The sequence below is a fragment of the Manis pentadactyla genome, chromosome 3 (assembly GCF_030020395.1).
Source record: "Manis pentadactyla isolate mManPen7 chromosome 3, mManPen7.hap1, whole genome shotgun sequence".
Classification (NCBI taxonomy): domain Eukaryota; kingdom Metazoa; phylum Chordata; class Mammalia; order Pholidota; family Manidae; genus Manis; species Manis pentadactyla.
Window position 1 is genome coordinate 63,217,822 of NC_080021.1, and position 13,451 is coordinate 63,231,272.

The window sequence follows — 13,451 nt, forward strand, 5'->3', positions numbered from 1 at the left end:
CCATGTAGTTAGAGAAGACAACCATATACATAGACTGAGAATAATACTACTCCAGGTTTTCTGATAGTCTTAACAAAAAAAGGAACAACAGATGATGTCATTCTCATTGTGTGGTACAAGGTCTCATCAAAGACCAAATTTTTCCTGCCACTAAACTTTAAGAGGACTGTATCCCCAAGATCTTTATAAACATGACAGTGATACACATAATGGACAGTATTTTGCAGAAGGTATGTCAACATCCTTCCTATGAATCTTGGTTGCTCCTTTTTCTCCTTGATAAAAAGTCAAGTGTGATATGAATTATGATTCTGTAAGGCATTTCTGTGATAGCTGGATTAATGTGGTTTAACTTTTGATCTCATGGACAAGAATCATCTGCGACCTGGATTGGCCTCAGCCTAGTCTCTGGCTATTAATGCTTTCAAAGCCTGTTTCATCACACCTCTGTGAACGTTTGCACCCTTGAAAGATCAAATATGAAATTTCAATGGGGAATACCATGCCCTTTGGTTTACATTTTCTATCTAAATAACCTGATGTCACTTTTTAGAAAGAAAGAAATGAACTCTTGCCCTAGCAACAAAAAAAAGAGAACTATTTGCTAATGATGAGCTTGTATTTAACCAGAACCTAAAAATTCTGTCTTGTAGTTACTATTCCTGTCTTTTAAAAAAACATAAAAGCACCATAAGGAGAAAATTAATATTCAAGAACAAATAAATCATAAATATTGTATCCATAAGAAGTAGCCTTCCCAAACTAAATTTACTGAAAACAGAGCTTTAGTAGAATCATTGTCCATTCAGGATTTTAATCTTTATCAGCTGTGACAGTCAGTAGATGTATAAAAGATTGAACGTTAGAAGTTGAGACAGACCTTTAAGGGACCTGTGTGTACCTTAACAGCAGGAGTGTATGCTGAGCTTTGCCAGGTTGGTCTGATCAGAGAACCAAATCAAGATTGAAAGACCAGTTCCTTAGAGATGCAGTAACTTAGAAATCATGCCTCTGCTTTTTAGCTGAGATCTGTGGAACAACCTAGTTCTTGTTCATACTAAGAGTATTCATTGACAGACTGATTTCTTCTTAAAAATGACTACAACTATATGCATAACATTTTTTTTCACAGATCTACATTGCTAGTAAATGAATAATGTCTTGGTCCTAAAGGAAGGCTAAGCAGGTCATATTTTTTGCATTTTCAAACCATGATGCCATTATCCAGGAAAGAATTTTGGTTATTGTCAGGCATTTTCAAGAGATCTGGAAGGGAAATAGAATGGTCAGCAGCACGAGCAGCAGGGCAGAGGGTCAATTCTGCTTTGCAGAGCCTGGTGAGAGGCGGTGGTGATGCGCCCAGGGCAGGAGCGGTGATGAGAACAAGAAGTGGTTGGATCGGGGACATGTTTTGAAGATGGTGCCAGCTGGATCTGCCGGCTGTGGATGTGATGTGTGAGAGAAAGAGAGGCATTAGGCATGACTCAAAGGGTTTTGGCTTGAGCACCTGGAAGAATGGCATTGCCATCAATGAGATTTGGATGCTTCTGTACAGTTGCTCTTACTTGTGAATTTCGCTAATAATTTTCTTTAAATATTTGGATATCAACAGCAGAGACCATGTTTAGCCCCTGAACCAAATAGATCATAGCCTCTACCATCAAATTTTAAGAGTCAGCTCTGTAAACTGACTTTGACTTAATATATAACAGATTTAAAAAGACATCAAATTCATTTTTAAAGCAGTTTTGGGGGAAGAGGATATTTAAAAAATAGAAGCAAAATTTGTAAATATTGTATCAGTTTTACAGATTAAAATTTTTATCAGTTATGTCAGTGAATAGGTGTGTGAAACACTGAAAGTTAGAAGTTGGAGCCAACATCTAAGGGAACCACACTTACCTTAGCAAGAGGAGTGTCTGATATGTTGTTGATATGATTTCTTTTAAAATATTACTACGTTAAATAAAAACTGGGAAAGCCAGACTGTGTTGTGCTGAGTAAGATGACTTGAGAATTCTTGAAAAACTGTTTCAGTCGTTAAAGAAGAAAAAGATACTCATCAAATTACTTGTTGGAAAAATAGTTAATTCAGTTCCCAGGTGATGCCTAACCTTCAGAAATACCATGCTTACTGTTTCATGACCTTTGCATGGCTTATGTCCAGCAGAGAGTCACTTAGCTGCTGCGTGAGCTCAGCCAGCTGCCGAGGTCTCCACATCTCCTCACCCATACCTAATAACTCTCTACAAGTTAAAACTTTGGTTTGTTAAAAATATGGTCCTAACAGTCAACAGCTGATGCCTAACTGAAGGAAGCTGCTTTTCACTTTCCACTGCATTTTATAGGAAAGTGTATGTGTCATGGTATCTGGCGATTCGTGAGGTCTGAAGACGACAGGCTTCTTGGGCAAGGGTGTGCCTCATGTGTGGGAATGTTTTCCGTGTGACCAGCGACAGCGGCGGGGCTCCACTTTGAGTTTCGGACCAGCTAGCCTGAGACCCCATCCCCCCAGTCTGCGAACAATGGCATGTCTTACCAGCTGGCTGAATAAAGCAGTCGCATGTTGCTCTGGAACTGAGCCTGGGATTTGAACACATGAATTCACTAAAGCGAGTCAGACTCAAGCCCAGATTTTTCCCCAGGCAAAATCTAGACTTATCTGTGACCTGACTGCACACAGCTGGTGGTGACAGCAAGTTCTGAAGGGTTCCTGTTCCCTTCTACTTCTTGTTCAGGTCCAGGGCTACCAGAAGCTCCCGAGCAGAGCTCTCATTTCAGGTTTGAATGTGGTTCTGACTCAGCCTGCCAGCTGTGCGGGAGGGAGTACTGACCCAGGGCGGGGCACTAGATGGAAAGGTCCTTCCTCCCTGGTTGATCTTAGGAAAAAAGTAAAAGAGTGAAGGGTTAAGCCTTCACTGATGCTGTGCTGATTACAAAATATATTTGCAGCAAGGCTAAGCTGTATTTGTCTGTTCTCCTGTTTAGCATATTATAAAAAATGGTGGAGGTAATACTACTATTTTGTTTGACTGTGTGGTGGTGGGTTGTGATTTTATCAGAATAAACTACTTGAGTTTTGTAAATTTATCATTGAAGGGCTAGCAGATGATAAGGCAGCATAACTGTACTTTTATGGCTTCATTAATTATGATGCCTGGACATAATTAGGCTCTAGCTAAGAATAGAAGATAGAGTGGAAAATTCTAGGGAAAAGAGTTGAGATTCTGAGAAACTGAAAAAGTGTAATAGAGGACATCCATTGATTCTCAGGCACAACACATGGGACTGAAGCATCACCCCTCATCAGTGATGGCTCGCAGGAGGGCGCTGCTACAGCCAGTTGTTTAAGAGTTCATTCTTACCCGATTGCTTTTGTTCCCATTTCATAATACTTTATAGACAGACAGAACCTAAAATATCCTCCATGATTCAGAAATAACAGTTTTGATGATCAGATGTCCATTCATTTTCTATTAATAGACTTTATTTTTTAGAGCAGTTTTAAGTTAACAAAAAACTTGAGCAGCAAGTACAGAGTTGTCCCTATTATTAACGTCTTGCATTCATGGGCACATTCAGCACAGTTGATGAACTGATATTGATATATTAGTGTTACGTAAAGTCCATAGTTTACATTAGGGTTTGCTCACTGTGTTGTACATTCTATAGGTTTTGATAAATGTGTAATTTCATGTGTTCCCTATTAATATCAAACAGAATAGTTTCACTGCCCTAAATTACCCCTGCATTCCCATTTTTCACTCTGAATCCTTGGCAACCACTGACCTTTTCACTGTCTCTATAGTTTTGACAATCCATTCATTGTTAAGCAGCTACCCAGCTGTCCTAAGGAAGCATCATTCACTCCTTTATTCATAAAGCAAGCCCTCTATAAAAATGTGCCAGGCAGTGTTCTACACATTGGGAATAGAGCAAAGGACCACAGATTAAAAATTCCAATCTTCATGACCCTTATGTTCTTGAACATCAAGCCTTCAGGCTTGGCTAGGCCCCAGGTGAAATGGGCCCATGAGAACACAGGATGAGAGGAGGTAGCTGGAGAAGGTCATCTGAGAAAGAGGCCTCCTACTAGTTGACCTCCTGGGCTCAGGTCAGACCGCATCCTCCCCATTTTGGCTTCTTGCCATCTGGTCCCAGGAACTTGGTCTGCTGGCCTCCTCCAGCTGCCAACTGTGTTTCCCTCCTAAGACCAGCGAGGGCACAATGCCATTTCCCAACTTTTCCTTTCCTGCTGTCTCTGAAATAAGTGAAAACACCTGTTTTATGCTTTTATTAAGTTTTTTACCACTAGTTAGTTACAGCCCTGCCTGGTGCTAATGAAATAGAAAGTTTACAAAATTTTAAGAAACAGGTGCCCATAATCATTACCTAAACACTAACGGGACAAGATCTTCTCCTCTGGAAGCAGAAATCCCAGAAGTTCTCTGTCGTACCCTCAAAATCCCCTCTTGGGTAGGTAGACATCAGTTTTCCTGCTTGCCTAAGAAGCTCCATTCCTTTCCCTACTGCCTCCCCCAGCCCTAGTTCTCTAGAACGTAAAGAGATTTCAGAGAGTGAAGATGGGCCAGGGAGGAGATGGCAGACTGAAAGAGATCCATGTTCTTCCCCTCCATTCTCTGCCTGTCTCCTTTTTGGCTCTAAGAGCAACTAAAATGACTGCTTAGAACCCTCCTAAACACTTTCTTAGAACAGAAACCATCGTCTGCTCCTATAGGCTGGTGAAAGTGACCATGAGCCGATTCTGCCCAACTGTGCATTCAGTGACATCACACTGGCAGCTTGACTTGGCCATAAGGGGAGTATTTATAACATGGAAATTGATCGATGTTTTTCCAGAGAGTTACATAACCAGCATACCACTGAGTGATTCTCCTCAATCATATTCTCACACTGATTTGACCAATAGAATTAAATCCATGAACACTGTACTCATATGCTCTAATTCTATTCCCCATGGCTTGGTAGTGGGGAAGGGACCAAAGTCAACAGGATATTTGACCCAGTCAGTTTTGAAAACCAAGCTTTGCATTAAGCTGCACAGAACTTGCTCATTTTTCATTGCTCTAGAAAGGATTGAGGCAGGGTACAGGTGGTTTCTTCCATGTTATTCCATTAATATCTCACAGCAGTGTGACTGTAAAACTTGCTATTGGAGTTGGACAGCCATGGTCACCATTAGCATTTCTTTTCCCCAGGCTGCAGTGTCTTGTCTGTGTGTAATTAATGAAGTACCGCCCTTGCTGACTCACCCTTTGTTCTCGGGTAGAACTGCGCATGCGAGAGCGAAAGCTGACGCCGCTGACCAGGCCGCCCAGGCTGCCCGCCAGGAGTGCGACATCGCAAGAGTTGTGGCCAGGGAGCTGTCACCTGATTTCCACCAGCCAGGTAAGACTGTCGCCCTGATGGGAGAAGGTAGGAGCATTGCCTCTGATTTCTTCTTTCCTTTTTCTTTCAATTTAAGGGTCTGTGCTTCATGAATCCCAGCAACACTACAAAACAAGTAGGAGCATAAAATAACAAAACACTTGAGTCCTGAGTGTTAGCACTGGAGATTTGGCTTATTCTCCAATGTACCTCCCCTCTTGCCTATCCCACCCTTGGCAATAAACTTTGAGCGGATAGCAGCAAACAACATAGGAATCCAGAAGAAATTAACTGATTCTAAGAAATTGTGTTAGTGTGTTAGTGACCATTGCAGATGCTGTAACAAATATCCCTAATTCAGAGGCACCTGTAAAAATAACTTCATAATAAGAAAAGAGTTGATAAGTACTATGACTGTTTTTCTTTTACTATAAGAATTAAATCTAATGTGGTTTGGCAGTTTAAAAAAAAGTATACCTCTTATAGACAGATTAATCTGCACAGATTAAGTGGAAAACAAATGTCATGGTAGAAGAAATGATAGTGACAATCTCAAAAAAAATCCAGATCATCTGCCTCTCAAAATGTTATAAAATAGCAATAAAAAAATATCTGCAGTAGGTTTAAATATTTAACTCACTTCCTAGTGGTTTGCTAGTACTGTTTCCAGCCCTTTCTATAATATACTGGGTGTTAATAAAATGGCACTAGCCACCTTTAGATATATGTTTCTCCATTGTTTTATAAACATCTTCCTTGTGATTGTTTGAGGGACAACAGATTTCTAAGACAAGAAACCAAAATAAATGTTTTAAATTTCTAAATATCAAACTTTAGATTTTCCTGGTAAAGAATTTTTCTACATTGATTTCTATTAAATCAAACTGGATATAACTAGTACCCTAGACAATGTATGTTTTCAACACATGTTTGGTTCCAATAAAGGTAATATAATAGTGGAACCCACAGGGCATTACTGTGACAAAATGAACAAAGTCAAAACAGAGCCGGACGATCCATATAAAAGCTAGAAACTTGGCTGTAATAAAGGATAGAGGAATGAAAAGGAAATGACATGGTGATTTTTTTTACAAAGAATAAAGACAACAAAAGGCTAGGTTACGATGACTCAGTTTTTAGGGGCCTGGCCCTGTCTCTGAGTGATGGAGTTGTCACAGTGATTTCTAGAGTAGTTCAACTCCAAGGGAGCCAACCAGAGATAATGGGTATTTTCTTTCCTGTGCATCTTTTTCAAGCTTCTGGGTGAGATTTAAATAATTTAACACATAGGTATATTTTGTTATGAAGGGAAATTTTTCAGTGTTTGGAGTGATCTCTGGTAGGAATAAACTAGTTGGTGGTGTGAAATGAACTCATCTTCCCTGGTACCTAAGTACATTGGCACCTACCTGTTCTAGGGTGTGAGAGCTGCAGGAAGGGTTCAGCCAGTGAAGAGGTACTGTCCCAGGAGCGCCGGCCATCAGGAGACAGTGCTGCTTGGCTGCATGGCCCTGGGCTTGAGCTGCTTTGGAAGCAAACAAACTTACTGTTGTTGTCTGCAGATGGTAATTTCTAGGTTCTGTTGGGGAACAGGGTCTCTGTATTTTCTATTAGGTGTTACCAAGAGGTAAATGATACAGAAGGTCATCTCAGTTGTCCAGACTAAATGGTTTAAAAGCCTTTTATGGTGTAAAAGCATTTGAGGGGAAAAAAATATTGTGGGAAAATGTACTTCCACCCTTTCTTAGCTAGAACAGCTTCATACAAGCAAGTTGTCCATCAGTAATGAATACATCACAGTAGCACGGGATGACAATGGGTCTATTTAGAGAAGAGCTAAGGGGAAGGCTATAATCTCCTTTGACCCTCTGCCAGCACTTCCTTCAGCAGCTGTATAGAAAGCCTTTTCTGTACTTAAGTATTATTGATCTCCTCAAGGGAGCAAAAATGCTTTCCACTCTGCATTTACAGAGTGATCAAATCAGATAGACATTTCTAAAACGGCTTTCAAGTGCATTTTTGAAGTCAAGCTCCTCATTTAATTTATATACCTCGTATATAAATGTTTCCATTGTTTGAAATCCATGTGTTGTGCATTGAAGTTGTTAACCCTCAGAAAAAGGATATCTGTCATAGCTTATATTTTGAACACTTTCATTGTAAATTACCTATTTTCAGGAGCTGGCAATATTTTCAGATACCATCCAAGTTAAATCTTCTGTGTTCAGTTTAAAAACTAAATATAAAGAGCTGTGTGAGATGGCTTTGTGAAAGGCGTAAGTTCTAACAAATAATTAAAAAGCATACAATTGGATGTATGTGAAACTATATGTAGATAATCACATACATGCACAGGAACCTAAATTGCTGTGTGAGTGACACAGTGAGTCATTCCCCAAAAGAACATAGGAGTAGGATTTCTCTCTGAGTTAAACTTTAAAATTGGCCTATGATTCTGCCCAGATACATCAAGTGATCATAAGTGATAGCATGGCTTTAGTACAGCAAGATTTCCTTGTAACCTGATTGAGTATATTTAAACACGTAAAGACTTGCTTGCCTGAAATTATACAGAGAAAGAAGTCATAGAGGCAGAAATTGGCAGTGCCCATCCAAAAACTACCCAGAAGTGAAAGAAGCCTTGGCCAAAACCTTGGGTATGGCCATTGCATTGGCAAGGATGTTTGCATTACGGGGAAGGATGCAGGGAGCTGTAGCAGAATCAACCCACTGAGGAAATGGATGCATCAAGCTAGCTCAGCCTGAAGCGTAGATATTTGATTCCTCTCATGCTCCTTGTCCCGATTCCTTATTCACCAGTAACCTTCTAATTTTGGTCTGCCAACAGGGAGAGCACTGGTATTGGTGCTATTCCTGCTAGTCCCCTACCTATGTGACATTTACTTTGCTCACTGTAAATAATGAACTGCCCTTCTGGTGTTATGCACCAGTCTTGTGAGCTTTGGTGATGTGAATCTGCCCCAAGGGATGGCTCTGCTTCAGAATGCTGATGAAATCAGGTTTTTAAACAAAGAAGGACAAAATGAGACTTTGGATTAACACTAAGGAAGAAGTAGGGAGTGTGACTTCAGGGGAGAATGATGGGGAAACTATATGTATGGCTCTTTGTCCCACTGTTTCAGTTTCCTTTCCATTAAAATACTCTTTATTTTTACTTTCAAGTGATATTAACTAGGGTGTGAAACTTGTTTATCGATTGTGGGAGTGACTGGGTTAAAGACTGAGAAACACTGCCCCATAATATTTTAAGCATATTTACTTTAAGCTCTCTTGGGAGATAGCCAGCTAGCTCACTTCCCTAGGCAACATCCTCAACAAGCTTTGTGCTCCTGTGTTGAAACATGTATTAGCTCAGCTACTGAAACAAAGCACCATACATGGGGTGGCTTGAACAACATGATATTTCTCACAGTTCTGGATGCTGAAATCCAAGATCAGGGTAGTAGCATGGCTGGGTTCTGGTAGAGAGCCATCTTCTCCCTGAGTCCTTACATGGCCTTGCCTGGGTGCATATGTGTAGACAGAGAACTCTGGTGTCTCTTCCTCTTTGTATAATGGTACTAATCCCATCAAGAGAGTCTCACCTTCATGACCTCATCTAAACCTACTTCCCAAAGTCCCCTTCCCCTGAAATGCCACCACACTGGGGGCTAGGGCTTCAGCATATGAATTGGAGATGGGACACATTCATCCATAACATCATGTATGTGCACACACACTGTACATTGACTAACGTAAGAAGAAAGTCTTTAATTTGGGTTTAAGGGGCAGTATTAACTAAGCTCACATTTCTGGTATGAATTAGAAATCTTTTTAAATCAAAGCATATTTTGATTCTTTGCCTATCATTAATATACAATATTTTTGGTTAAGAAAAGGGAAGTATCCTGGAATAAATGACTTCTAAATCTCTTTCCAAACCCAAAATTCTGAGTAAGCTTTCTCATAGAAAAAGGAAAATGGAATCATCCACTAGTTGACGTGAAGTTAATAACTCATGAGTTTGGTTATTCCTACCACTTATTCATTCCAGTATATTCAGTTCCACAAATGTACTTAAGTGCCAGCCATGTACAAGACACATGGATGGATGTCCCATAATTTGCAGACAAGAGCACTGTAACCCTCTTCTCAAAGTTGAAGCACGGTTTCGCCAACTGCAAAGCCCTATAGGAAAGTGGTGTTCTTTCCAGATAGAATATAAAAGTGGTCCGGCTACCAGTTAGTGACCTTGCCAGAATCTTTCAATCTGGTCCTCTTTTGCTGATTGGCAGTCTCTATAGAAAATATCTAATTTCTATTTAATGCCTTCTGATGTTGCTACAAAGCATTTGCTATCAGCACTACCCATGTAGACAGCTGTTTGGGGGAATCTTCATGGTCCCTCTGACCCACAGCCCGCCCACCAAGGCTCACCTGTGGACTAGTTGCACATCCCGCTGCTGCCATATCTGTTCAGAGCCTTCATGCCAACTATAACAAGTCACCTTCCCATGTTGGCGGGTGACGTGTGCTGAATGTTCCATGTTGTGTGGCATGTCAGTGTGCAGGTGTCTTGTATGTGACTTCATCCCAATATGAAGCCCCAAGTGAAAAAATCCCTTAGGAGTCATACGTGCTGTCCATGAAAATGCTGACTGCAACAGCTCTCAACACTTGTCATCATTTTCCTTCCTGGCAATATTCTGACTAGGCTTTTTAATGAACTGCTGCATCTCATCAGCTTTATGCTGCTGGCATTGCTACACTGACACACATTAGTCCACAGAACAAGTAGCAGGCAAAACATGTACCTTCCAAGAAAAATAGTCCAGGAAAAACTTGTGCTGTGCATTGTATAAAATGTCTTGTTTAAAAAGCATTCAGTCTTACTCTGGAACATCTAACTGTGTATCCTTGTTTAGCTGGCCACTCCCCATATGACTGTGCCGTGTTGTAACCATTTCTAACTGAGCACAGTCATGTAAGGCTCCACCTCTAAGTCAACATTTGTTTTGCTTGCTTTTAAATGCCTACTGGCTACATTAGAATCACCTGGAGCATATGTTAAACATCAGGATTTCTGGGCTTTGATTCATACTTATTAAATCAAAATCTCTGGAAATCACACCCCCAACACCTCTGATAGGCAGCAGATATGGAGCCACTAACTTTGGAGTACATTTATTCCCTTAACCAGCCATTTTTTAATGCATAATTAAACTCAATTTTTTAAATATGAAACTCAGTGCTAGAATGTACTTCCACCATTCTAATAAATTCTTTGAACTCAACAGATTGTGAATATCATCAGAAACCTGTAGATAAATCTGAATGGAAGTGCCTGAAAAATGTATCTTAGGAGAGGGGTACAAGTAAATCACAGAAGAAATAAATGCCTTTCCTACTGCATCTGGGATAGGAATACATGTACAAAAATGCAGCACACCAGATTTCCAAAGATCTAAAATAACGATTAGACTGGTATTTGAGAGTTAATAAAAATAAATACATTCAATAGAATCCAAAATACAACTTCCTAAGTCCATTAATATGAATTCCTCCAATGGCCACATCACTCTCAACTTGGCCTGTTTAGAGTTGAGAGAGTTCTATTTACTATCTACAGAAAGCATTTTAAAATGTGCTTTGCATTCAAGTATTATAGGGTTTGTTCTTTTTCTAGATAACTAAAACATATCATTTAAAAAACAACTTTTCTTGGCCCCATTATTACTGAATCACCTGAGTTCCCCAACTCATCCCCAATAAACAGTCTCTTGTAGCTGTTAATGATTCCTCAGTCTCATTCTTTGCTGGCATTTACCACTTGTGTTGGGATCTGTCAAAGCGGCTCCCACTTCTGCTTCCAATCTGCTTTCTGCAGTGTACAGGCAGGTGGGGCCAAAGGTCACCCAGATAATTCCTGAATTTGTAGGCCTCACTGTTACAGTCTCACATTTTCAAAATGAAGCACATGGGCTTTGTGATACCTTTATTTCTCATGGTTCAATGACTGTATCTTTCCCTTCCAACTTTGAGAATAGCTAAATCATGTTGGCCAGAGGCTATTTTTTTTCTCTACTCTTTTCTGTATGTGTATTTAAGTTTTTATGTGCCTTAATCTTAAGTACCAGATATTTTTGCAAATCTTTCTATCTTACCCCTTAGATTGAAGACATTAAATGTACTTTGTAATTTGTGTTTCAGAATTATTTGGCTCTAATTAAAAATCCATTGGCTCTAAGAATCTTGACTATCTTTGCACAGTATGTTCACTACCTACCCAGATGGGGATTTCGGTAGTGCTATAAAATTGAACAATAGTGAAGCATAAATAAAAATTTGGTGTGGAAGGGTAAGAGAGAAGTATGTAAGCAACATACCGCCTCAAACTCCTATCAGATACTATCCTTTATCAGAGAAGAGGAGGCGGTGTTTTATAAAAATATATCTGCAGTAGGACAATGAAGCTCTTCTCCCATGAAAGACCAACATAAATGACCTTAATGGGTTTTAAAAACGGGCACATCTGTTGGGGAAGAACTTCACTTCCTGGTGCTGCTGCTTCTCTTCATGGAACATCTCAGTCACAGCACCAAAGAGATTGAGAAACAGAAAATAACCCGGCTGGAATGTCTGCAGTTGCCCCGTTTCATCACTCAAGTGGGGACACTTTTCTGTGGGGCAAGAATTCACACTGCTTTTTTGATGGAGGATTTGAACGAATATTGCCAATTTTAAAAGGAGAAAGGGGGTTAACCCAATTTAGAAAGGAAATCTCAATGGTTGACAAGTGATCTTATCCCGTTTGGGAAATTGGAATCCTGAGGGGTGGCTTTACCTCCTGAAGGATGCAACCTGGGATAATACTAGTATGTTTTTGGCCCCGAGTACAACCTATAATTTTGGGTCCTTGGGAATCCTCACTTCTGGGCTTAAAATGCTACATTTTATTTTGTTTATGTGTTATTGTAAAGATACACAGAAGCTATGTGACTCTGGGTTTTTCAGTTGCTACAACTATTTCCACATCAGGAAAATTGGGAATAGCATCTGCTTCCTAGGATTTTGGTGAGGCTTTAAATCTTGGAAAATACCTTGTATAATAAACAACAGTCTCATAACAGTAAATTACTGCTCAGACCACCACGGGAAGAGCAATTAGAAGTATAAGTAAGCATTATATATTTTTAACAGTGAAGGATAATTGTTCTTTAGCTTCTCTGAAAATCTATTAGGCTAGTTTGAGGTGAGGGGTGGGAGCGGAGGGCAGGAAGGAAAGTAAACAAATATAATGCTGTGGAGTTGACAGAAGCTGGTCAACTCCTGTAGGCAATTTGGAGGGGTAGTTTTTCCCCATACACTGGAGAAATGACATTGTCAGCTCCTGCTCATTTGCAGAGAAGCGGGCGAACGTTAACCGTGTGACCTTGACTTTACCTGGTGAAAGCGGCTGATGAGTGGAGTAGTGTAGCCAAGGACGTACATGACCACATTATAGAGGAGGGCACTCCCCTGGGGCCCCATCTCTGAAAGCCCCAGAGTCATCCTTCCTGGACCACTGACATCCTTAAGCTCTTGCAGCCTGTACCATCTTGTGGCATGTGATCTGTTTCTTTTTTTTTTTTTAATTTTGGTATCATTAATCTACAATTACATGAAGAACATTATGTTTACTAGGCTCCCCCTTCACCAAGTCCCCCCCACATACCCCTTCACAGTCACTGTCCATCAGCGTAGTAAGATGCTGTAAAATCACTACTTGTCTTCTCTGTGTTGCACAGCTCTCCCCTTGCCCCCCCCACACTATACATGCTAATCGTAATGCCCTCTTTCTTTTTCCCCGCCCTTATCCCTCCCCTCCCACCCATCCTCCCCAGTCCCTTTCCCTTTGGTAACTGTTAGTCCATCCTTGGGTTCTGTGATTCTGCTGCTGTTTTGTTCCTTCAGTTTTTCTTTGTTCTTATAGTCCACATATGAATGAAATCATTTGGTACTTGTCTTTCTCCACCTGGCTTATTTCACTGAGCATACTACCCTCTAGCTCCATCCGTGTTGTT

General features: G+C 40.4%; 1 protein-coding gene across 5 annotated transcripts in view; it reads left to right on the top strand.

Moving 5' to 3' along the window:
• The window catches only part of JPH1 (junctophilin 1), an 80,266-nt gene that overhangs the window by 50,960 nt on the left and 15,855 nt on the right, over positions 1–13,451 (top strand). For 4 of the 5 annotated variants that reach the window (XM_036887497.2, XM_036887500.2, XM_036887499.2 and 1 more), the window contains exon 3: positions 5,291–5,436. In XM_036887497.2, coding sequence (XP_036743392.2) covers positions 5,291–5,436 — 146 coding nt within the window. The remainder of the gene's footprint in view (positions 1–5,290; positions 5,437–13,451) is intronic. The other variant, XM_036887502.2, reaches the window with a different exon arrangement.